The sequence below is a fragment of the Lonchura striata genome, chromosome W (genome assembly GCF_050655825.1).
Source record: "Lonchura striata isolate lonStrDom1 chromosome W, ASM5065582v1, whole genome shotgun sequence".
Taxonomy (NCBI): Eukaryota; Metazoa; Chordata; class Aves; order Passeriformes; family Estrildidae; genus Lonchura; species Lonchura striata.
Genome location: NC_140743.1, coordinates 25440201 through 25464325, shown reverse-complemented (window position 1 = coordinate 25464325; position 24125 = coordinate 25440201). Strand labels below are relative to the sequence as shown.

At 43.2% G+C, this 24125-nt stretch overlaps 1 protein-coding gene across 3 annotated transcripts in view; it reads right to left on the bottom strand.

The window, feature by feature from the left end:
* The window catches only part of LOC146763151 (transportin-1-like), a 147944-nt gene that overhangs the window by 87311 nt on the left and 36508 nt on the right, over window positions 1–24125 (bottom strand). For all 3 annotated transcript variants that reach the window (XM_085571320.1, XM_085571319.1, XM_085571321.1), the window contains one exon: window positions 23030–23179. In XM_085571320.1, the coding sequence (XP_085427446.1) occupies window positions 23030–23179 (150 nt within the window). The remainder of the gene's footprint in view (window positions 1–23029; window positions 23180–24125) is intronic.

Sequence of the window (24125 nt, the reverse complement as noted above, 5' to 3'; positions counted from 1 at the left end):
AGGGCAAGATGTAAAAAAATGTGCTTTATACTGCAGCTGAGGAGAATGCCCCTACCTGGAGCCTCTGGCAGAAGGCATCAGGGGAGACTCAAGGTTGACCTGTTGCAAATGATAGATAGATATGATTGTTCTCTCAGCTAGCCGGATGTCACTTCTGCCCTTGGATGAATCCTGGAGTGAAATGGACTGTTCCATCCCACCCCCCAAAAGATTGTGGCTCATCCCACACCTCTGTACCTGCCCCTAAAACATCAGAGTCTGTAACCCCATTGGCCCATGCCTTGTCCCGGCCCACCTGGGAGCTCCTGATAAGGGAGCTCCGAGGGGCCATGCAGTCTCTTGGACTTCCTCCCCCCTTAGAACCTCTTCCCCCTCTTGGAACCTCTCCCCCCTCTTGGAACCTCTCCCCCGCTCTTGGACTTCCTCCCCCCCTGGGGCTTCCCCTCTCCTACTGTTTGTCTCTCCCCTCCCCCATCCTCTTAGGCCCGGCCATGTGCTACGCCTGACAGCACGAGGCTCGGACCTTCCTGCACCCCCAATAAACCTCTTTCCCTAAGAGCAAGCTTCAGAGATCTCTGCCTCCCTCCACCCACACCGTGCTGGAGCGTGACCCCATCCCACATTGACCCCTATCATTTTAGGGTTGGGGATACAGAGAATCTGAAGCCCACTATACTCCAACTGAAAAGGAGATGCTGGCAGCTTATGAAGGTATCCAAATCACTTTGGAGGTGATTGGCACTGAAGCACAGATCCTCCTGGCACCCCGATTGACAGTGCTGGGCTGGATGTTCAAAGGAAGGGTCTTCTCTACACATCATGGAACAGATGCTACATGAAGTAAATGGGTTGCACTGATCACACAAGCTCACATATGAAATCCCAGTAATCCAGGAATTTTAGAAGTGATCATGGACTGGCCAGAAGGCAAAGATTTTGGAATGTCACCAAAGAAGGAGATAATACGTGCTGAAGAGGCCCCATTGTATAATAAATTAACAGAAAGTGAGAGGCAATATGCCTTGTTTACTGATGGATCCTGCCATCTTGTGGAAAAGCATCAGAAATGGAAAGCAGCTGTATGGAGACCTCTACATCAAGTCTGAAAACTGCTGAAGGAGAAGGTGAATCAAGTCACTGCAGAGGTGAAAGCCATACAGGTGGCCATAGACATTGCTGAATGAGAAAAACGGACAATACTTTATACTGATTCATGGATAGTGGCAAATGCCCTCTGTGGATGGTTGCAACAATGGAAGCAGAATAACTGGCAGTGCAGAGATAAAGTCATCTGGGCTGCTGAACCATGGCAAGATACTGCTGCTTAGGTAGAAAGAACCTGGTTGTGAAGGTGCATCATGTAGATGCACCAGGAGCTCAGCCACTGTAGACCCAAGAGTCCGGCCACTGAAGAACATCAGAACAACTAGCAGGTGGATCAGGCTGCTAGGATTGAAGTGGCTCAGGTGGATTTGGACTGGCAACATAAGGGTGAATTACTTCTGGCTTGGTGGGCCCATGACACCTTGGGACATCAAGGAAGCGATGCAACATATAGCTGGGCTCATGATCAAGGGGTGGACTTAACCACGGACACTATTGCACAGATTATCCATGACTGTGAAACGCATTACAATTAAGCAGATCAAGCAGGTAAAGTCCCTCTGGTATGGAGGATGATGGCAGAAATATAAATATGGGGAGGCCTGGCAGACTGACTCTATCACACTCCCCCAAACCCATACAGCAAGCACCGTGTGCTTACAGTGACTGAGGTAAATACAGGGGTGAATTTAAGATCAGGCTGAACAGGGGGGTTCCAGAACTCAGGGACACTTGAGCAGCAGCCCAGAGCCCCATCAGGACCCAGAAGAGCATGACAGCCAATCAGAGGAGGAAGGGGCAGAAACAGGATCACCATGGGAGTTTTAAATGGGAGCAGGAGTGACCTGGAGCAGGCAAATAGGGGTGTGGCATGACAGTTTGTGCGGGCAAGGCAAGCAGGTGGGACGTGCAGGAAGGGCTCCTCTCCAACCATTCGGGAGCAGCCAACAGAGGCAGCAGACTCAGTAGCTGGTGAGGAAGAGCACAAGAGATCCTTTCAGCCCCAGCATTATTAGCATACTAGTGTAAGCTTCCTTATTTATGGCACTGACACACTGCAGCACTTATTCCCCTGTAGCTGCTGGAGTCACTGAACCAGCCATGTCAGAGGCCTCCAGACAGACAGACCTGCTGATGCTAGACATAGTTCTCCAGGTCACAGGTTGCCAGGAGTGCCTGATCGTTGTGCAAGGCTGGGGCCAACAATCATTGCTTTTGCAGAAAGTATGCTGCAGTTGATGAGCTGAGTCACCAGGTAAAGGAGCTTCAGGAGGAACTGAGTAAGCTATGTAGTATTCTAGCAAACAAGCAGGAGACTGACCAGTTATTTTCAAAGACGTTACAGTCTCATGACTCTTGGGACTCTTGAACCTCCATTGAAGTGGAGAAGCAGATGGACTCAGAACTGTGCAGGATAATTAGACAAGGGTCAGTTGAAGGTTTGGAAGCAGGTCACTGCACATACCAGGAGGAAGGTTCCTCTTCCTTCTGAAAATTTGACAAGTAGGACTGGCACCTTCTACAACAGGTATGAGGCTCTGGAACTAGAAGGCCAGTCAACTGATAAGGTAGACAAAGGTCCTTCTGGGATAGAGGGGCCTCCTAAAAAAACAACACCTGTACCCTGCATCGTGACCTCTATTAAGAGGAAAAGAAAGGTGGTTGTAATATGTCCTGGTTTGTAAGATAGGCTTGTATTCTATTTGCCATCTGTTGGAGGTTGGGCAGGTTTGTTATCTCTTCCAAGAACAATGGTTTGCTCCGAAGAGGTAATGGTTTGTTAATGGGCCATTGACTGACTCAATGCAGGGCTGGTAAAGTAACACCATCCCATTGTGAGATGCTCCAACCAGAGGGGGAAGCCAAGCACTCTTTTATTGGATAAAGGGGTACCTTTTGGGGGACAGAGCAGCTCTCTCTTTACGGGATTTCCCAGAGAAGCGGCTGGAGCGCGGTGAGGCGGCCCCGGCGCAGAGGAAGACCGGCCCAACTGCCACCAGATCTTCAGAGAAAACTATACCCTTCTAAAGATCACCACTTCAGCTGCAATTCATCAGCCACTGCAAGAGGAGCAGCTACCATTTCAACCGGACTGCTACCAACACCCCGACTCCTCAGGTTCTGGACTTTATCACTAGTTTTGTTTGTACCAATTGCATTTGCCTTTTTAAATTGTTATCTAGTTTTCTCCTAGTAAAGAATTGTTACTCCCATTCCCATATCTTTGCCTGAGAGCCTTTTAATTTAAAAATCCTGGTAATTCGGAGGGAGGGGGTTTACCTTCTCCATTGCACAGGAGGCTTTTGCCCTCCTTCACAGACTCCTGTCTTGTCAAACCAAGACATAATAGGAGACTCCCTTCTAAGGGGAACAGAGGGCTTGATATGCAGACTGGACCCAACTCACAAGGAAGTCTGCTGTCTCACAGGGGCTTGGGTAAGGGACATTACTGGAAAACTCTCCAGTCTAGTAAGACACTGATTATTATTGATTATTGGTTGTTCAAGCCAGCAGCGATGAAATAACAAAGAGAAGTCCAAGGGCAATCAAAAAAGAATTCAGGGCCTTGGGAAGATTGGTTAAAGGATCAGGAGCACAGGTAGTGATTTCCTTGATCCTTCTAGTAACAAGGAATAACATTGATAGGAATAGACAGATCCATTAGGTCAATGCATGGCTCCAAGGCTGGTGTTGTTGGAAGAATTTGGGGTTTTTTGACCATGGGATGATCTATTCAACACCTGGTCCACTGACACCTGACAGGATGCACCTGTCTCAGAGGGGAAAAACAGTTCTAGCTGTGGCATTCACATTCTCTGGACAAAGAGACATAATTCTGTCTCTCAGGAGAAGCACAGAGAGAAGATAAAACAATCTTTATCTCTGCTCCTTTGTTTTCCCCATATGGAATTTGGTATGGAGATTGTTTACCCGAAGTGATTGCTTGATTGGATTCTGGTGAAGGTTGTTTGGGTTCAATGACCAATTGGATCCAGCTGTGTCTTGGACTCTCAGCAGAGAAGTCACAAGTTGTTAGTTGATAGGTAAGTAAGAAATATGTATGTAGAATAGGATAGTCTCTCTTTAAATAGTATATTAATGTAATATAGTATAGTTTTAATAAAGTTATCCTTCAGCCTTCTGATCTGGAGCAAGACATCATCATTTCTTCCCTGTCGGGGTTGCCTGGAGCTAGTGGGACTTGGTGACAGAGCTTTAAACTACCTTGGAAGGAGGAAAGGGACAAAACCAGGCTTGCCAGTGATGAGCAATGGAATAGTGTGACAAAACTTGAGGAAACAAGCACTAATGGGATCCCTCAATATGTTTCAGGAGGTGTAGGCTACAATGTACCACACCTGAAATGTTTCTATACCAATGCACGCAACATGAAGAACAAACAAGATAAGCTTGAAGCTTTGGCCCAGTCCCAGAGATTTGACATCATTGGTATAAGTGAAACCTGGTAGAATGAGTCCTGTGATTGGAGTGCCCTGATGGATGGTTACAGACTCTTTAGGAGGGATAGAAGAGCAGAAGAGGGGGAGGTGGGGGATAGCGTTGTATGTAATGGAAGGGCTGGAATGTAGGGAGCTTGCAGTTGGAAATGGCACAGTTGAGAGACTCTGGGTAAGAATCGAGGGACAAGCAAATAATGCAGATGTCATCATGGAAGTCTAATAGACCTCCTAGCCAGGATGATGACACCAACAAATTATTCTTTGAGGAACTAAAGGACCCTTCTAAGTCAACTACCCTTGCCCTTATGTGAGACTTCAACTTACCAGATGTTTACTGAGAACACCACACAGCTGGTACAATGCAGGCCAGAAGATCCCTAAAACACCTGGATGAAAACATTATGGAATAGGTCCTAAGGGAGACTACTCAGAAAGATGCCCTCCTTGATCTACTGCTTGTCAACAGAGAGGATCTCATGAGCAAAGTGGAGATTGGCAGTCGTCTTGGCCACAGCAACAATGAAGTGACCGAATTTAAAATCTCTGCTGACAGGAGGAAAGGTCCCAACAAAATCTCAACTCTGGACATGATGAGAGAAGACTTCAGGCTGCTCAGGGAACTAGTGAGTAAAGTCCCCATGGAAAAAGTTTTTGCAGATGCTGAGGTCCATCCGGGCTGGTCACTTTTTAATCACCTCTTAAGGGCACAGAAGATCCCCAAATGTCAGAAGTCAAGTACACAAGGCAGAGGGCCAGCTTGGCTGAGCAGGGACTCTTGGGAAAAAAGGCAAAAAAAGAGAGGTATATGGCCAATTGAAGCAAGTTCAGGTGACATGAGAGGAATACAGAGATGCTGCTTACCACTATAGGGAGAAAATTCATGTGGCCAAAGCTCAACTGGAGTTGAAGCTGCCAGAACTGTGGACAAGGCAGAGATGTTTAATGCATTCTTTGACTCTGTCATCAACACTGATGATGGACCAAGGCAGTCTCAGTGCCCTGAGCTGAAGGACCATGCCTGCAAGAATGGTCAACTCCCAGTCAACCCTGAACTTGTGCAGGATCTGCTGCTCCAGCTAGATCCCTACAAATCTATGGGTCCTGATGGGATTCATCCAAGAATCCTGAAGGTGCTGGCTCGTGTCATTGCAAAACCTCTCTTGATTTTTGAGTGCTCTTGGGAATCCAGAGAGGTGCCAGCTGACCAAAAACTCCATAACGTTGTCCCAATTTTCCAGATGGGCAAGAAGGAGAACCCCAGAAAATACAGGCCTGTCAGTCTTACTTCAGTACCGGGTAAAATCATGGAAAATATTATTCTGGGAGGTATTGAAAAACAGCTGGAGGCCAACACAGTCATTGGTCACAGCCAGCACAGCTTCATGAAGGGAAAGTCCTGCTTGTCAAACCTGATTTCCTTCTATGACAAAGTAACCCACCTAGTTGATCCAGGAAAGACAGTAGATATAATCTTGTTGGACTTCAGCAAAGCTTTTGACACGGTCTCTCGCAGGATCCTTCTGCACAAAATGTCCAGCACATATCTGGATAACCATGTTATGTGATGGGTGAGCAACTGCCTCATGGTTCAGGCACAAAGGGTTATAGTAAATGGGGTAATATCAGACTGGCGGCTGGTCACTAGTGGCATTCTGCAGGGCTCCATCCTCAGCCCAGTTCTCTTCAGCATCTTTATTAACAACTCAGACACAGGACTTGGAGGAATACTAAGTTTGCCAACAACTGTTAAATCCCTTGAAGGCAGGGAGGCCCTGCAGAGAGACCTAGACAAATTAGAGGGAGGTGCAATCACCAACCGTATGAAATTTAACAAAGATGTGCCAGATTCTGCACCTGGGAAAGGGCAACCCTGGTTGTGTGTATAGACTGGTGAGTGAGAGGCTGGAGGGCAGCACTGCAGAAAGGGACCTGGGGGTCCTGGTTGATGCAAAGTTGGATATGAGTCAGCAGCGTCCTGGCAGCCAGGAGGCCCAACTGTGTCCTGGGGTGCATCAGGCACAGCATCACCAGCCAGTCAAAGGAGGTGATTGTCCCACTCTTCTCTGCAATGGTGCGACCTCACCTTGAGTCCTGTGTGCAGTTTTCGTCACCACAATATAAAAAAGATATTAAACTATTAGAGAGTCTCCAAAGGAGGGTCACAAAGATGGTGAAGGGCCTGGAGGGGAAGTCATATGAGGAGCAGCTGAGATCACTTGATTAATTCAGCCTGGAGGAGGCTGAGGGTAGACCTCATTGTGGTCTTCAACATCCTCACAAGGGGAAGTGGAGGGGCAGGAACTGATCTCTTCTCTTTGGTTACCAGTGACAGGACTCAAGGAAACTGCATGAAGCTGGGTCAGGGGAGGTTTATGTTGGATATTACAAATAGGTTCTTCACCCAGAGGGTGGTCGGGCACTGGAACAGGCTCCCCAGGGAAGTGGTCATAGCACCAAGCCTGAGAGAGTTCAAGCATCTAAGATGATGTTCTCAGGCACATGGTGTGGTTCTTGGGATGTCCAACACAGGGCCAGGACTTATACTCAATGATCATGATGGGTCTCTTCCAACTCAGCATATTCTATGATACAGTAGTGGAAGCAACCACTAGATAGCAGGAAACCTACTCTGTGCCCCATGCCACCACTTGGAATGCTATCCTGGGGCTTGAAAAGCAAGTCTTATGGTGACATAGTACCCCAGAAGGAATTGAATCAGACAATGGAACCCATTTCCAAAACAATCTCATAGACACTTGGGCCAAAGAACATGGCATTGAGTGGGTGTATCACATTACCTATTATGCACCATCCTATGGAAAAATCAAATTATGAAATGAATTGTTAAAGACTACACTGAGAAATGTGTGCTGGGACTTTCAAACACTGGGATACTCATTTGCAAAGGCCAACTAGTTAGTCAACACCAGAGGATCTGCCAATCGGGCTGGTCCTGCCCAATCAAAATTTTAATGAACTATAGAGGGGGATAAAGTTCCTGTAGTGCACATTAAAAACATGCTGGGGAAAACACTCTGGGTTATTCCTACCTCAGGTAAAGGCAAACCCATCTGTGGGATTACTTTTGCTCAAGAATTCTGGAGCACTTGGTGGGTAATGCGGGAGGATGGGGAAGTCCTGTGAGTGCCTGTCAGGACTTAAAAAATGCAGTTAAATGGTCTCAAAAACTTTCAAAGGAGGAAGTTCCTACAAGAGGAACTACCACAACAAGAACTTAAGATAAACTCAGATAGCAAACATGAAGGTGTTAATTTCAGGCCTACATGGAGGTGAAAGGTTTGGAATTAGCTCACCAGACAAAATTCCCCTGTGCAGACTGTGGGAAAAGCACAGATGGCAAAAACAGGAAAATGCCAGGCCTGGTGAGGCAGATCTGGGTAACCTATTCAAACAAAAATTCCCAGCATGGCAAACTGTGAGAAAGGAAGCAACTGCTCAAACACATGCCATCCCAAGTTTTTGGAATAGTACATACACCTTGTGGATACCCTGGACTTGTACTGTATAAAAGTGGTACCTCCAGAAGAACACTCAGGGGAGCCCCACCTCTGAGAAGACGAGAAGAAGGAGGGCCAGTGGAATGCTGCAGGGGCCCATGTTGTGGTGACTATCTTTCTACTTAATCTGTCTCTCTCTTTCTCTCCTCCTCTTTCTTTCTCTACCTCACATTTACTGTTAAATAAAATCCATACTATTGACTTTGGCAGACAGTCTCATTTGCACCTGAATGCAGGCAGAGGCCTCTTAATAATTGGACCCTAACATTATTTCAGGAGTGGGATCATAACAGTGACTCAAAGAGCATTTGATTTTGGATGAGAATAGCCAATGAATTTAATTCTATTATGTTAATTGCTGTATAACTGTGTATTATCACCTCTGTAGCAGCTGTATGTGCATCACCACACTGAACATGTCATAGCATAGATCTTCACCACTCCAAATTTGGGGATTTGAACCCAACTTCCCTTCAATCACCACATTAATGAAGAATGAACTTGGAGAAAACTGAATAAGCACAGCAGTGGTGGGAACAGAACTGGCTTAAAGACACAACAATCCAACACCACACATGATCTTTCCTACCTCAAATACTGTTAAGTCAGATAGAGCCCAAGGTCATGGACTAAATCATAGAATCGTTAAGGTTGGAAAAGATACTCAAGATCATCAACTCCAACCATTAACCCAGCACCACCACCATGTTCACCACTAAACCATGTCCTCAAGTGTCATATCCACGTATTTTTTGAACACTTCCAGAGATGATGACTCCATCACTTGTCTGGGCAGCCAGTTCCAATGCTTTACAACCATTTCAGTGAAAAAATGTTTCCTAATATCCAATCTAAACCTCTTCTAGCACAACTTGAGGCCATTTCCTCTCATCCTGTCACTTGTTACCTGGAAGAAGAGACTGACCCCTACCTGGCTACAACCTTCTTTCAGGTAGTTGTAGAGAGCAATAAGGTCCCCCCTCAGTCTCCTTTTTTTCTAGGCTGAGACCCCAAGCTCCCTCAGCTTCTCCTCATCAGACTTGTGCTCCAGACCCTTCTCCAGCTCCAGTGAAACAACTGAACCTCTAGCTCCTAAAGTGGAAGAGGTTCCAGAATTAAAAATGAGACCCATAATTAAGACCAAAGTGTCTGAAGGACCTCAAGATCAGGAGGAACATGGTCAGAACTACTCCCTGGGACCCCCTATAATTGGCAAATCTACAGGAAAAATATGGACAATAACCAGGGGTACCAGAAACTAAGTATTTATTGAGAGTGAGCCTCTCAGGGAGAGACAGAATATTGCTGGATGGAAATGAAGATGACAGATACTGGGGGCCAAGAGTCTTATTATATCTAGGACCTGAGCCTACCAATCAACCCCATTCCATAATCAGCAGGGTTACATGTTGGGCAGGAGGAATAGATGTTATGGAAAGAGGAGAACCAGCTTCCATACCCATACAGTCAGCTAATGAAATTGCTGCCACTGGTACAAAGGCAGGTTTGCCTCTGGGAAGTGTACAGTTGTGCAAACTGAGGCACCAATCTCTGCAGAGGTGTATCCTAATATATTAAGACATCTGTTGAGAGGAGCCTTAACATTGTTAAAAACTTATTTAGTGGGGCAATGAGATGAAATTAGAAGAGACGTAATGCATAATGAAGCATTGCAAGATCCCCAAGCCCTGAGATGACCTATCCCATGTGGGCAGGACTTTTGCATGATATAAATCACACAAAAAAAATGGGCTGGGAAACTCATCCCGAAAAACAAACTCAGGCTATTGAGAGGAGCTCAACAACTGAAATGTGAACATACTCCACCCAAGATAATAGAAAGATCAAAAACCCCAGTTCACTTCCGGGAAGAGCTAAATGAGCTGTGGAGGATGGCAGTGACTTTAGGTATTTCCTGTGCAGCTCTGAGGGGACAACCAACTGCAATAATAGTAGACTTATTCAAAGTAGTAGAAGGGGAAAACACAAATAACAAAAACCTTCCACAGGACCTCCCCCCCCCCCCATTTTTCCCTGCAGCAAGAGAAGGGATAAATTAAGTAATTAGGAATATATAATACAGGGGTATTTTATTTAGGACACATTCCCCATTCAATTATCCTGTTAGACCAGTAAGGAAATGGGAGCTGATGCTTAACTACTGATTATTGGTGGCTGAATGCCAACACAAGACCATTTCCTGCAGCAGTCCCAAACATTGTTAGTCTCACTGCTACCCTGCAAATAGCTGCACCTAAATGGATGGCAGTTTTAGATGTAAAAGACATGTTCTTCATGGTTCCAGTTCAGGAAGAAGAAAAGCCCACATTTGCATTTACTTGGGAGGGGACATAATATACCTTTAATTGCCGACCCCAAGGCTATAAGCATTCACCCACAATAGCACACAATGCTCTAGCTAAATTCCTAAACAAATAGAAATCCTGGGAGTGGTACAAATTTATCAATACATCGATGATGTGTTGATAGGGGGTGAAGGGGAAAGTTTGGTAAGAACAACAGCACAAGATATAGGGAATAAATTAAATGATGAGGGGATAGAAGTGCTCTCTGCTAAATGCCAAGGCCCCTCTAAGGAGGCAAAATTCCTGGAAGCCTGGTGGATTTCTGGTCAGGCTGTAATCACAGAGAAAACCATTACAAAATTGGATGCTAAACCCACCCTGACTACTAAAAAGGAACTTCAAAAGATCATGGGGAGTTTAGGATATTGGAGAAATCATGTACCTGGATTTTCTCTAATAGTGAGGCCATTGTACTCAGTAATGAGGAAAAAACAGACCACGGGAGAGGCTTGATAGTTGTTAAAAATAGGTTAGAAATGGCTGTAAAACAGTTGATAATTGTTAAGCATGCACTGATAGTTTGGTTATGGTAAAAGGGGTTAAAAAGGGTAGTTATAAGAAATACGGTACTCTATGTACCATAATAGACCTAAGTGAAGTGCACCACCCCCCAAGCAAAATGAGCCAGCCTGGACAGAACTGTAATGGGCCAATCAAGTGCCTTAAACCTTCATGCAAATTAAGGATCCAAAAAGAAACCAATCCAAAGGGACAAAAAAACAGGATAAAAAGGGGCATCTGACCCATTGAATTTGTGCCTCTCCACCTGGAACAGGGACATTGCTGCGTGCAAGACCCAGCACCAGTGCTGCAGCATCCTCGATGGGAATGCTCCTGCTCAGCCTGTGTGCCCCCTTGCTTTAGGCCTTTCTTTTTTTTATAATAAATGCTGAAATCACTTTTAGTACTGGGAGTGTGGTCCCATTTTTAATAGTCACAAACAGGCTTTGCAAACACTAATAGAAGAATTAAAAACATATCAGTCACTAGGACCAGTTCATCCCAGTGATCCTATAACAGTTGAATGGGGTTTTGCTGAACATGGGACTTAATGTAATATGTTCCAGAAAGGCCCTCATAAACCCAAATAACCAAAAGGGTTCCGTTTCACAGCATTAAAAGATACTGAAAAGAGATATCCTGTCTGGGAAAAGGTATTATTGTCTCTGACTCAAGCCCTCAAACAGGTAGAGAAAATTCAACAGCATCAACCTGTGCAAATCCAAGGACCTTTTAACTTGTTAGCCAGTATTGAAAAAGGCAGTGCTCTGCCTAATGGGATTACACAAAAAACAACAGTACACAAATGGTATGCACATGTCTCAGGACTCACAGATCAGATGTATTATGTCCTGGGGTTCCCAGGGTCTATCCAACCCAGGCTGCCATAGGTATCCAGGATAGCACTGGGCTGATAAGCACAACCTGTCCAGGTCCCTCAGACAAGCTCCCAGACACAGGCAATCTTAAGTGAGATCAGCTCTTTGGTGAATTCAGCTCTTCAGTGATTTCAGCTCTTTGCTTGCTAAGTGCCACGGGCAGATGAAGGGAGAGAGAGAGAGGAGAAGGCTGTATAAGGTTCCACAGAGGTGTCTATTAGCAGCTTCTCCAAAGGGTTTCAGTGACAGCTCTTCTGCTGAACTGGGCAGAAATGGGGTTTTATATAGGGTACAGGGGTTTTAGAAATGGCCCAATAGTAAGGGTCGAGGCGAATATGACCTATAGTCTTACAGAGAGATAATGAGGGTCCGAAGGCGGAAGAGGGGCTACTTTGGTCCAGTCATCATAACTAGGCATTTCTTATCTTAGGCAAGTGACTGTCAGGGAGGCCTTGCAGGGCCTCTGGCTGCTACACAGATGGATATAAGTAAAGGACTGAAAAAACCTACAAAATTGCAGATACATGGAACCCCAGATATGCTGGCTTTGCAACAGCCATATAAGGCTAGTCCTATACAGGATGCTCCCCCATTAACTTCAGACTCTGAAGTTAGATACCTGGTTCACTGATGCCTCAGCCAAACGGATTGATGGCAAATGGAAGTACAGAGCAGTTGCTCAACTTTCAGACAGGAATAGAAGTAGAATAATACGATATGGGAAATGCACAGGTGGGAGAATTAAAGGCTGAGCTGCTTGCAGTAAATGAGAAAGAAAGGACAATATATATTTGGGCTAATGCCACACAGTGCTGGTGTCCATGGAAAGCATTAGGTTGGCAGTTAAATGGAAAGCAGGTTTGGCAGAAGGAAAATTGGATATGGTTCTTGTTACAGGCTCAATCCCAACCAACCCACAAAGGATGGTTCAAAGCTCATGCCAATATACTTAAGCCTTATAGACTAATTGAAACACCAAGGTGGATCATATGGCAAAAATTAGAAAGATAAAAACTGATCACTTGGAGGATCCACAACATTGGTATTGATTGGCTGAGTGGTTACACTGCAAACTGAGGCATACTGGAGGTTTTATTTTTTACATAACAAAGTAGAGGTTGGCCACTGACCAGGAAGATGTGTAAACACATTCTCACACAATGTCCCCAGTGCCAATTAAGACTTGTACAAAATCACCCAGACCAGGCACTGCCTTTACTTATCAAAAATAACAAGGCACTGTGGTCCACTTGGCAAAAAGATGATATAGGACTTCAGAAGACATTTAATGGTTACAAGTACATCCTAAGTGGTATAGAAGTGGTATCTGGACTGTTAGTGGCTACTAAAAGCCGTCAAGCGGATGCCAAATCTACTCTTTAAGGACTCTGTAATTGGTTTTCCAGTCTCCCTATTCCAGATTTGTGAGAACCCTGGCCTTATTCTGGGGTCCCATTTGGTGGTGAAATTCCTCCTCCAACCCATGCTTCCAAAGAAAAACTGCGCAGGCTCTTGCTGTTCGGTCTCAAGGCAGTTTATTGTGAGTTATCTAAAAGATTGTCTTCTCGGGCTGCGGCTGCTTGGTCAGCGGAGCAGGCAGAGACACACACGCACCCTGACATCCTCTCTGTCTGCTGTCTTCTTCTTTTCTCCCCCGCGCCCAGGGCTGCTGCTATCTTTTATATGATATATTACATATTACATGTTTATAGTTTCCCCCCAATACCTACTACCTATATTACCAAGTGCTTTTCTACTCTAAACCAATCTGTGAGTGCCAACATCACCAAGAACATGGAGGTAAGGAAAAAGAAAGAGGAAGGACAGGATCAGCCCACTTTCCTCCATCTTAGAACTTCTGACCCCCATGTACAAAGTAAAAACCCCCCTGTACATGTGCTAAAAAAATTTCCTCTCTGTTTTGTAACTACTTTTACTATACTATCTAACCTTTTGTGACTGCTTGTTCCACCTCCAAAGTTGGTAACTCATTCCATGGCTCAAACTCAAAATCACAGCTGTTTTCAGCTGTCTGCCAGGGTCTAAAATGCTTCTGACCAAGGCCTGGAACCTCTAAAAATGTCTGAGAGACATTTTGCGTTCCCACAAGATTCTATACAGAGTAACAATCACACTTCACCAGGTACAGAAAGAAAAGTATCAAATGGGTTTTTCGTGCACCTTATTATCCTCAAGCAAAGGGGATGGTAGAGCATACAAATGATTTGCTGAAACACTACCTTAGACCACACAAATCTGGATGAGATAAAAGGTTACCCTCTGTATTATATGAGATAAATAACTGATATGAACCAATGGGTAGTCCCGTTTCATGAGTTTTTTTGAGCCCCATATCTCTTGAATCAAGTTCAAATGATAAAATTGAAGCCTTTCAGGAGAATTTAAAATTAGGCCAACCAGTCATAGTCAAATTACCCCAAACTGGAATTGTACCTATGACTCTAAGGGACACTCAAGCACCACTAGCCTGGGTGGCTACTGACTCTAATGGTCACCAACACAGAATCAGTTCCAGATGGGTATTTACCACATTTTCAACTAAGGAAATTAACCTGTCCCATCTGGTGCATCTGCTGAGATAGACATTATTTTATTTTACAGGTCAATGGCTGCTATTGGTCATCATCCTGATGGTAACACCAGGAATGCTACTGTAGATACTAATATACTCCAATACACTTGGAGGCCTGCCTAAGCATGGACTTGTAAACAAGACAGATCCCATGGGCCAGTATGCTGATCATGAATTACTGGTTGATGCTTCAGGAATTACTCAGTGTAATGTGTCTAGCACTAAGCTGTATCCAAGCTCACTTATGGCTACAAACTACCAGTGCTGCAATAATTAGAGAATGAGGAAATGGATTTTTTACTTATTGAAATTTGAAAGGCAATTAGGGACAATGTAACTAAATTTCAGAGGGAATTTCAATCCTGGTGGTCTTCAATCAGATGTTCCTATGACCCAGTCACTAATAAGGCCACAGCTTTTTTATGGACAATAAGAAATGCTTCAGTGTATACCTAGCCTACTTCTGGCCAGGACAAAGTTAACTTTTTGCAGTAGCAGGGAGGGGGCGTGGCTAGTACTCAGAGGTTATTCTATACCACCTCTGATCATTGCTAGGGGAGGGGAGAAAAAGACTTGCTTCAGAGGGGTTGAGAAAACATAGTGGGTGGATCAGTCCAGTATTGTTTATTGTCAGGGGCTTTCCATGTAAATAGTTTCTTTATCTTATACCATTTATTATTAATATTGTTGCTGTTACTATTGGTTTTCTTATCTCATTGCTGTTTCAAGTAAATTTTTCTTATCTCAGCCTATGATCTTTGTCTTTTGTGCCTCAAATTGGTGGGGGGGAAAGCAGGTCATGGTTTTAACAGGAGTATTACATTTGAAAATACCATTCCTAAACCACAACAATACCATATATCAAATCATTACACTGGGACTAAATCACAACAAAACCATACTCTATCCGTTGCAACACTGAACATACGCTTTCAAAAACAATCCCACACACACGGTAAACAATTGAGGTAGATGCTTGTATGGTGAGAGTATGACAGGGACTTAGATGTTAAAGTAACACTGTAAAAGCCCCAGATACCTGTTTAGAAGCAGAACAAAGCATGTGTCACTTTGAAATGTACTCTGACAATGATCCCGAATCTGTCCAGGTATACATAGGACAAGGATGTGAATGTTTAAGAACCCCTTGTGCTAATAGTAAATAACACAAAGATCCAGCTTTCTAGCCAGTCCAATCTATGAATTCGTAACTTTATTAACATAGCAGGATGTGATGTCAACTATTTCCTACAAGAAACTGTGTTCTAGAACATATACATCAACTTTGTGTTATATGACACTGTCTCCAACACCTAATGGAATGGACATTACCCTGGTCAAAAAGCTGTTGGAACATCCTGATCTACACAAACTAGTAAAACAACTGAAAAGTTGGAAAACACTAATCACTGTCCCAAATGATGTGGAAAAAATGCATCATGTCCTAGAGCAAATAAAAAAGGATGGAGAATATAACTAGTGGGACAACTCCTTTGGATGCTGTTGGGAGGAAACAGGTAAAAGCAGAAGAATGATGAGCAGGATGGTAGATTTGGTCAAGGGACCTTGCAGCTGGGATTGCCAAGGCCTGGAGAATAACAGTGCAGGAAACTCCATGTATTATGCCTACTGCTGTTTATCCTCTGTCTGTTATGAGAAATAGAATCTGTGTAGAGATACCATAGGTGTTTGAAGAGATTTGGAGACCCTCTCACAGACATGCTTGAGCTCCCAGTCTTAGGAGATGGAAGATCAAAGCTCAGAGATCATAAAAAGCACAGATGAGATCACAGCATAGTGGTAAACTACATGTGTGTAGGCCCTTGATAAATGAGCACAAACAGCAGCCCCACTACCCACTAGGAAGGACTGAGTCTGATGGTGCTGTGTCCCTACTTATGTATTTCTGCCCAGGTATAGCTTCAGGATCCTCCACTTAGTGAGATAATAAAATTAATTTATTCCTTGCATTTCAGCTGTTGTTTTGTGGCTGTTCTGGCTACCTGCATGTGTCAACTCACACAGATGGTCTCCAACCGCAATGGGCATTCTGGCCTTAATGCTACAACTTGTTACTGTAATATTGTTATTAGTCGGAATCTGGTTTTTATTAGTAATCATTGTATATATGTGTCATGCTTTTGCATGAGAGACATTTAAGGAAGTAATGCAAAGCTTCCAACCACTAGAAAACTAGACACGCCTCTGTGAAAAACACATGTTAAAAGAAACCTGGGAACTTCCTCTTTCCCTTCAGACTGGGAGTGAAGTAATACGACTGGGCAACCCCTACCATGGGGCCAGGCCAGATGGCCCGGGATCCCCTTCCCCCTGGGCCACCTGCTGGCCCCTCCATCGGCTGCTGGGCAGGGAGATGGTGGTACCTCAGGGCCATGCTAACATCTAGCGGCTTGCTATACCCCCCCCCACCCGCCCCCCCCCCAGCCCGGGGCCCAGTTGAACCTGTTGGCTCCTAGGAGCAACCCCTGGGTAGGTGCTGGGATTTTACCCCCATAGAAGTTGTGCACAAGTGTCGGGCAAGGGGAAGGAGAAACCACTACCCTCCCTCCCCTCCCCAAGAGTACTGCTGCTGCTGACTTCTAGCCTGTTGATTAAATCCCAGGCACCCCCCCAGCCGCAAGTCCTGCAGTATATAGCACCCAGACAGACCGGGAGTCAGGTTGACCATCTGCAAGTTCCAAGCGAGATGTTAACCCTTTCAGTGGTTCAATCCTCCCTCGAGTGAAAGGAACAAAATACAAGCATATAAAAGAGCAACAGGAAAATATCATGGTCAGTGAGGAAGAAATTAATTCCCAGATAGGAGAGATGAGGAGATGCCTTAATTTTAGAGCTAAAATCCTCTTTTAAGCTATAGAAAAAAGACTCTTTTCCCTATAATACATAAAACTATGAGGAGATGAAGGGTTGAAATTGATATCGAGCAAAAGCCTCCATGCTAAAGTAAACAGATATTAAAGTTGCTGTGATCCCATGAAAAGTTTGAACAGAGAAAGAAAGAATAGTAGTCCTGCATCCCCAGGAGAAGATGATCTCTGTTCCCAGGGATGAAGATGATTTTAGAGATAGATAATGAGAACTTTTGCCTTTAACCAACTCATCTTTAAAACAATACCCCATAAGTCAACACAACCCATAAACAAGCTGTGGAAAGGCTGGTGGAAAATGAGAGGTGCTTCACAATAGCAGGCGGCTGCTATTCGTGACCAAATTAAGAACCACGAGAGAACTGTTTTTCCTCTTGTGGAGAAGTCTCCATAACATTAACAAGAACTTCTCTCCCTAAGTAAACTGAAGAAAGACTATTTTAGAGGTAGTAAACTGACTAGGAATTTTAATTTTTTTTCCTTTACATTGTCAGAAAAAGTTGTAGGGAAAAGATAAGTGTTTTGAAGGGTTTGTTTTGATCCCTATTACTTTTTGTCCTTTTAGTTACTATTAATAAAATTTTCCTTATATCCTTTTAACATTTTGAACCTACTTTGCCTTTCTCCAAATCCTATCTCACAACAGGAAGTAAATACATTGGCAATTGACCAGCACCGAAACCTACCACACTCTTTAATGCGTTAACCAGAAAATCTTAAAATTAGGGAAATCTTAAATTGGTGAACCAAAACCACTACAATATGTGTGGTACCTAATCCAACAAATAAGGATACTAACCCTTCCAGAAGTATATAAATTGAAATAATAAGTGGCGTTTTTGCCATAATCAATAGGTAACTCTGTATTATGCTCTGTTTAATATTTCTGGCTAAATTCTAACTGATTTTGATAATAACTTTGTGTGCAAACTTGTAATGTATAATTATAAAATAGCTAATATTACCAAACCATATGAGTTAAAATAGTAAACCTTAGGAGATTGATGTACCTCCATGTCGAAACTCAAAATGTCTCTCAGACATTTTTAGAGGTTCCAGGCCTTGGTCAGAAGCATTTTAGACCCTGGCAGACAGCTGAAAACAGCTGTGATTTTGAGTTTGAGCCATGGAATGAGTTACCAACTTTGGAGGTGGAACAAGCAGTCACAAAAGGTTAGATAGTATAGTAAAAGTAGTTACAAAACAGAGGGGAAATTTTTTTAGCACATGTACAGGGGGGTTTTTACTTTGTACATGGGGGTCAGAAGTTCTAAGATGGAGGAAAGTGGGCTGATCCTGTCCTTCCTCTTTCTTCTTCCTTACCTCCATGTTCTTGGTGATGTTGGCACTCACAGATTGGTTTAGAGTAGAAAAGCACTTGGTAATATAGGTAGTAGGTATTGGGGGGAAACTATAAACATGTAATATGTAATATATCATATAAAAGATAGCAGCAGCTCTGGGCGCGGGGGAGAAAAGAAGAAGACAGCAGACAGAGAGGATGTCAGGGTGCGTGTGTGTCTCTGCCTGCTCTGCTGACCAAGCAGCCGCAGCCCGAGAAGACAATCTTTTAGATAACTCACAATAAACTGCCTTGAGACCGAACAGCAAGAGCCTGCGCAGTTTTTCTTTGGAAGCACGGGTTGGAGGAGGAATTTCACCACCAAATGGGACCCCAGAATAAGGCCAGGGTTCTCACACCTCAACATATTTAAGGATAATGTACACATATGCAGTGGATGCTTTCTGTCCTGGCTTGTAAGATAAGCATGTATTCTATTTGCCATCTGTTGGAGGTGGGGCAGGTATCTCCTCTTAAGTTAGGCAGTTTTCTTATCTCTTCCAAGAACAATGTCTCCCTTGGGGAGATATCTTCTCTTAATGGGCCATTGAATGACTCAATGGATGACTGATAAAGTTACATCATCCCATTGTGAGATGCTCCACCCAGAGGGGGGAGCCAAGCATTTCTACCTGCATAAAATCAGCATTTTTTGGGACATCAGAACAGCCTCTTTGCTGGATTCCCAGAGGAGCAGCTTCTTCTCTGCTGGATTCCCAGAGGAGAAGCTTCTTCCCCGCTGGATCCCCAGAGGAAGACCAGGCCCATCTACTCCATCACCAGACCTTCAGAGAAAACTACACCCTTCTACAGAACCACCACTTCAGCAGCATTTCATCTGCCACTCCAGGAGGAGCAGCCACCATTTAACTGGACTACTACCAACACCCTGACTCCTCAGGATGTCAGGTTTCTGACTCTATCAGTAGTTTTGTTTGCACTAATTAAATTTTTTTTAATTTAGTTTTTTTTTCCTAGTAAAGAACTGTTATTCCCATTCCCATATCTTTGCCTGAAAGCCTTTTTATTTTGAAATTGTGGTAATTCAGAGGGAGGGGTTTTACGTTTTCCGTTTCATGGGAGGCTCTTGCCTTCCTTCACAGACTCCTGTCTTTTCAAACCAAGACATTTTCATAGCATGAAGACAAGAGATACCTGCATTACTATTTCATGAGACAATGATTGACTGAAGTCACATAGTAGAGTGCAGCAGGATGCTCTGCCTGGAATGGGGAAAACAACTCGAACAATGTCCTATTTGCAAAGCTATCAGAAATAAATAAATAAATGAAGAAGGGGGAGTCCTGCTGCTTTTGGTGTTGAACAATGCTGAAACCAGTGTGACTCATCAATCCCAAGGTTTAACACCCTGATAGTGAGATGAAGATGTGGACGACCTGGTAAAATACCCGAATAAATGAACAAATTATACTACTGATAATTTATCGAAAGCTGCTGAGCTGACACAGCTGGTCTGGAGACATATGACTGACAGTCAATCACTTTACACTATAAAAGCCCAGTCCCAAATTTTAATGTCAGGGTCTTTTAACATACCCCTTCTTGAAGTGTATCTGTGGAGATTCCTCCCTTAAATGGGGACACCTCTCAAGGTTACTCCTTGAGGTCAAGCAAAAGAGATTTGCTCACAATCAATGGTATGGGTGAGTAACATCAATTGCTATTTAACTGTTTTTCCTAGCTTTAATATTGCTTTAAAATAGTGCACTATACTATACTAGTAATTATAGCTCCTATACTGTGCAGTAAATAATTTTGATTTAGATATTTTTGTCTAATCATTATCATAATAAGTCATATATATTTATATAAATACATCTGGTTTGTCAGCCTTAATCCTGCAGGACAAAATTGTATAAAGGTTCAATTACACCTATATAATCCTTTAGATGTAAACTGTTAACCAAGTCTGGGGCTAAGACTGGATCCAGCTGCGCCTAGGCTCCTCTCTCTAAGGAGTTTTAGAAATCAAGGCAGTCCTTTCTGCACCTCGTGACTCAACCAGAGGGCTTCTCTAATAAACTTTGTCTGAAACTGTCCCACTTTGCTGCAAAACAGCCACTCTGCCCCAAGCCTGTAGCACTGCATGGAATTGCAGGACCTGGCACGTGGAGTGAATGAACTCAACAGACTTACAGGGTCCATAGTCCATAGACTACGGGAGTATATGTGTGTGTATATCTATCAAAAGACAGGTGATGGGGAACTGGGAACTGTGTGACCTGGCATGATGTAAATGGTATGGAATTAGAGGAGGAAAATGTTCTGGTTTCTTCTAGGAGAGTTCATTTTCTTCTCAGTAGCTAGTACAGTGCTGTGGTTTGGATTCAGTATGAGAATAATGCTGATAATACACTGATGTTTTGATTGTTGCTGAGCAGTGCTTACCCTGAGACAAGGACTTTTCAGTAGTATCTCAGGCTCTGCCAGTGAGGAGCTGCACAAAAGAAACCAGGAGGGAGCATAGCTGGTGTAATGAACAAAGTTCCCAATGCCCCCGGGTCCCAGCGGACAGGGCCTTCCTGGTTCCCATGGCAACACTGGGGCAGTGGCTACTTCTAGTTAAGTACTGATATTGAAATGCTAATTAGCTAATTGCTCTGTTTGTTTTTTTGAAACCACCTGGGGACTACCTACCCCCCCCCCCCCACCATTCTAAGACTAAGATGCAAATAGAGGAACCTGTGGAATCATGGGAGCAGGTTTTGGGGATAAAGACACCCCTAAATGGAGAACTAAACACAGTAGAGGGGACTGGACAGGTGCGCTGACTGAGGAAAAGGGAAACACATCCCTGATCGATGTTTGACCTGCCACCATAACCTACAGAAGACTAGACTAGAGTGGGCTGTGGAAAGAAGGAACAAGGAGGCAGATCTTCCTGGTGTTACCACGAGGAAAGGAGAGGGGACAGCTGCTGCTGGACTTCAGCAACAGACTCTGCACATCTAAAGGAGAGAGGACAGTTGCTAATCGAGACTTTAGCAACAGACCGCACACCTCTTCACCCTTCGGCTACCAGTGTGCCACAGAGACATTGGGTGACAGACTCTGCATGCCATCTCCCCCTTCGGCTACCTGGAAAAAGCTACAACAGTAGGGGCGAGCTCTGTGTCGAGCCCCCTGCCCAGCTGATCTTTTTAATAAAGAGATGAACATTAATAAAGGCATAAGCCCTGTTCATTTCAGCTGGGACAATTGATCTGAACTGGCCAAGGGGATATTCCACACCATAGAACATCATGTCCACTATATAAACTGGGGGTAGTTGGCTATGAGGGGCCAATTGCTGCTCAGGGATGTGCTGGGCATCACTCAGTGGATGGTGAGCACATCACTTGTTTCTCTTGGCTTCTGTAACTCTATGTCCTTCTTGTGACAATTATTAGTAATATTATTTGCATATTTCTATTATTGAAATTATTATTTTCTTTCAATTATTAAATTGTTCTTATCTCAACCAGATTCTCCTCCGCACTGGGAAGGAAAGATGGGGGAGTGAGCAGGCATGTGTGTGGTACCTAGTTACTTAGGGGTGAAACCATGACATTATTTTATAACAGAAATCAGCTGATACAAGCTGAATGCCTTTCTGAACTTTCATCCAATCCCTGTTTTTTTTCTTCTGTACTTAAATATACATTAATTTCACTTTTTTCCTAGTTTTTGGAGTGGACAAGGAAAATTACAATTGTAATAATTGGGGGAAATCATATTCTCAAAGAGCAGACAGAAAACCAATATTACCTAGAAATAAGTGAAAATAAAAAGTATTCATGTTATGGAAGACGTATACTAAAGCACAGGATTTAGGAAATAAAAAAAAACATACAACAAAAACACTTGTAGCTGATGTTCTGATCACCACACTTTATCTACTGTTTTCTGACAGAAGCTATTTAAAAACATAAACTCATTATGTTAATGTACGTAACATCTGGTGTAATGATTCCCTGAAGAGGTGTGCATATGGGGGAGCAAAGACGAAATCCGCAAACAGAAGTGTTTTACTAATGCAAGTGGAGTGCTGAAATAGTTCTTAAGTCAGAACCTTTACCTTACTCCTGGTTTTCGGTATAAAAATTGGCAGAAAGCTGAATTTTAGCAGATTCAAGTAAACTTATGTTCAGTCACATTTCAAGAGATATGAACTGAATTGCTAAATCAGTTTTAAGAAAATAGGAAGGAAAAATATATTTGTATATTCACACTGAAGATTAATATCAGAATCAAATAATTATGCAGTTGTGACAATTATCAGAAGCAATTTTAGGAGTTTAATAACTCTCACTAGCATATCTCACTTATATAAGTAACATTTTCATTGTGCAGAATACAGTAATAAGAGTAAACTTACCTACAGTAGCTCTAATTAAGGGGGAGGAATCACCAATATTGTTCAAACATTCACTTTTAATGAAGTCAGTTACTCCATTTGGAAAGTTGTGAAAATGTGCTTTTACATTATTCTTCAAGATGAGACCACTCAAGGAACGTGTCGGCTCATCTGCAACAGAAAATAATTGTGTTTATAATTTCCATCAGTTCTTAGGATAAAGCAGATATGCAGAACAATGCAACAAGATCAAAGCTTACAGTGATAAATGTTAATCTTTATTTCCTTATCCCTCCTTCCAAATACAACCATCAATTAACATAGCAAAGTAGTTTTTTAGTTTCAGAGTTTACTTGTGAGCAGATCCATGCTTAGTTCTTCAACCAAGGGCATAAGTAACTTGGTATTTTTTCTGAAGCATGCTGAAAGTGAGATGCGAATGTTCTACATAGAAAGGATTAATTTATAGTATAAGAAAATTTAAATTTAAAGTTTACAACAATCCAAAACAGCCAATAAAGCTAATTTTAATCAGCATTTTAGCCTTTGGTCAGTTGTGCACCCCCAGCCTACTCACTAGTGGGTTGGTGTGAGAAGCAGGAAAGGCCTTGGCTCTGTGTAAGCCCTGATCAGCAGTATCAAAAACATTCCTGTGTTATCATAGTTTCCAGCACAAATCCAAAACACAGTCCCATACCAGCCACAGTGAAAAAAATTAACTATACCTCAGCCCAAACCAGAAGAGAAGCCCTGATTTTGGCAAGAAGTAAGGATGTTTAAAGTTAATTTGCACCAAGAGTTACAGTTTACACAAAGATCTATTCTAGGCCTTCAAAACTATTAACATTCCCAAAGAAATATAAGAAAGAGATATAACTTTCAAATATAAAATATTTTAAAACTAAAAGTTAGTGCATCATAACACAAGGACTCCTATCATACCCATGATGACTGACTGAGGGCCATTAAAAATACTTTTGAGTGCAATCATTGCTAGTTGAACAAAAATGGCACTTTTAAAGAGAGTGGTTACTGCTAAAATTAATTTTAATCAACTGATTATGAGTTCCAAAACCAGAATGATGTATATGAGTATTAGAACAAGATTTTAAAGTAT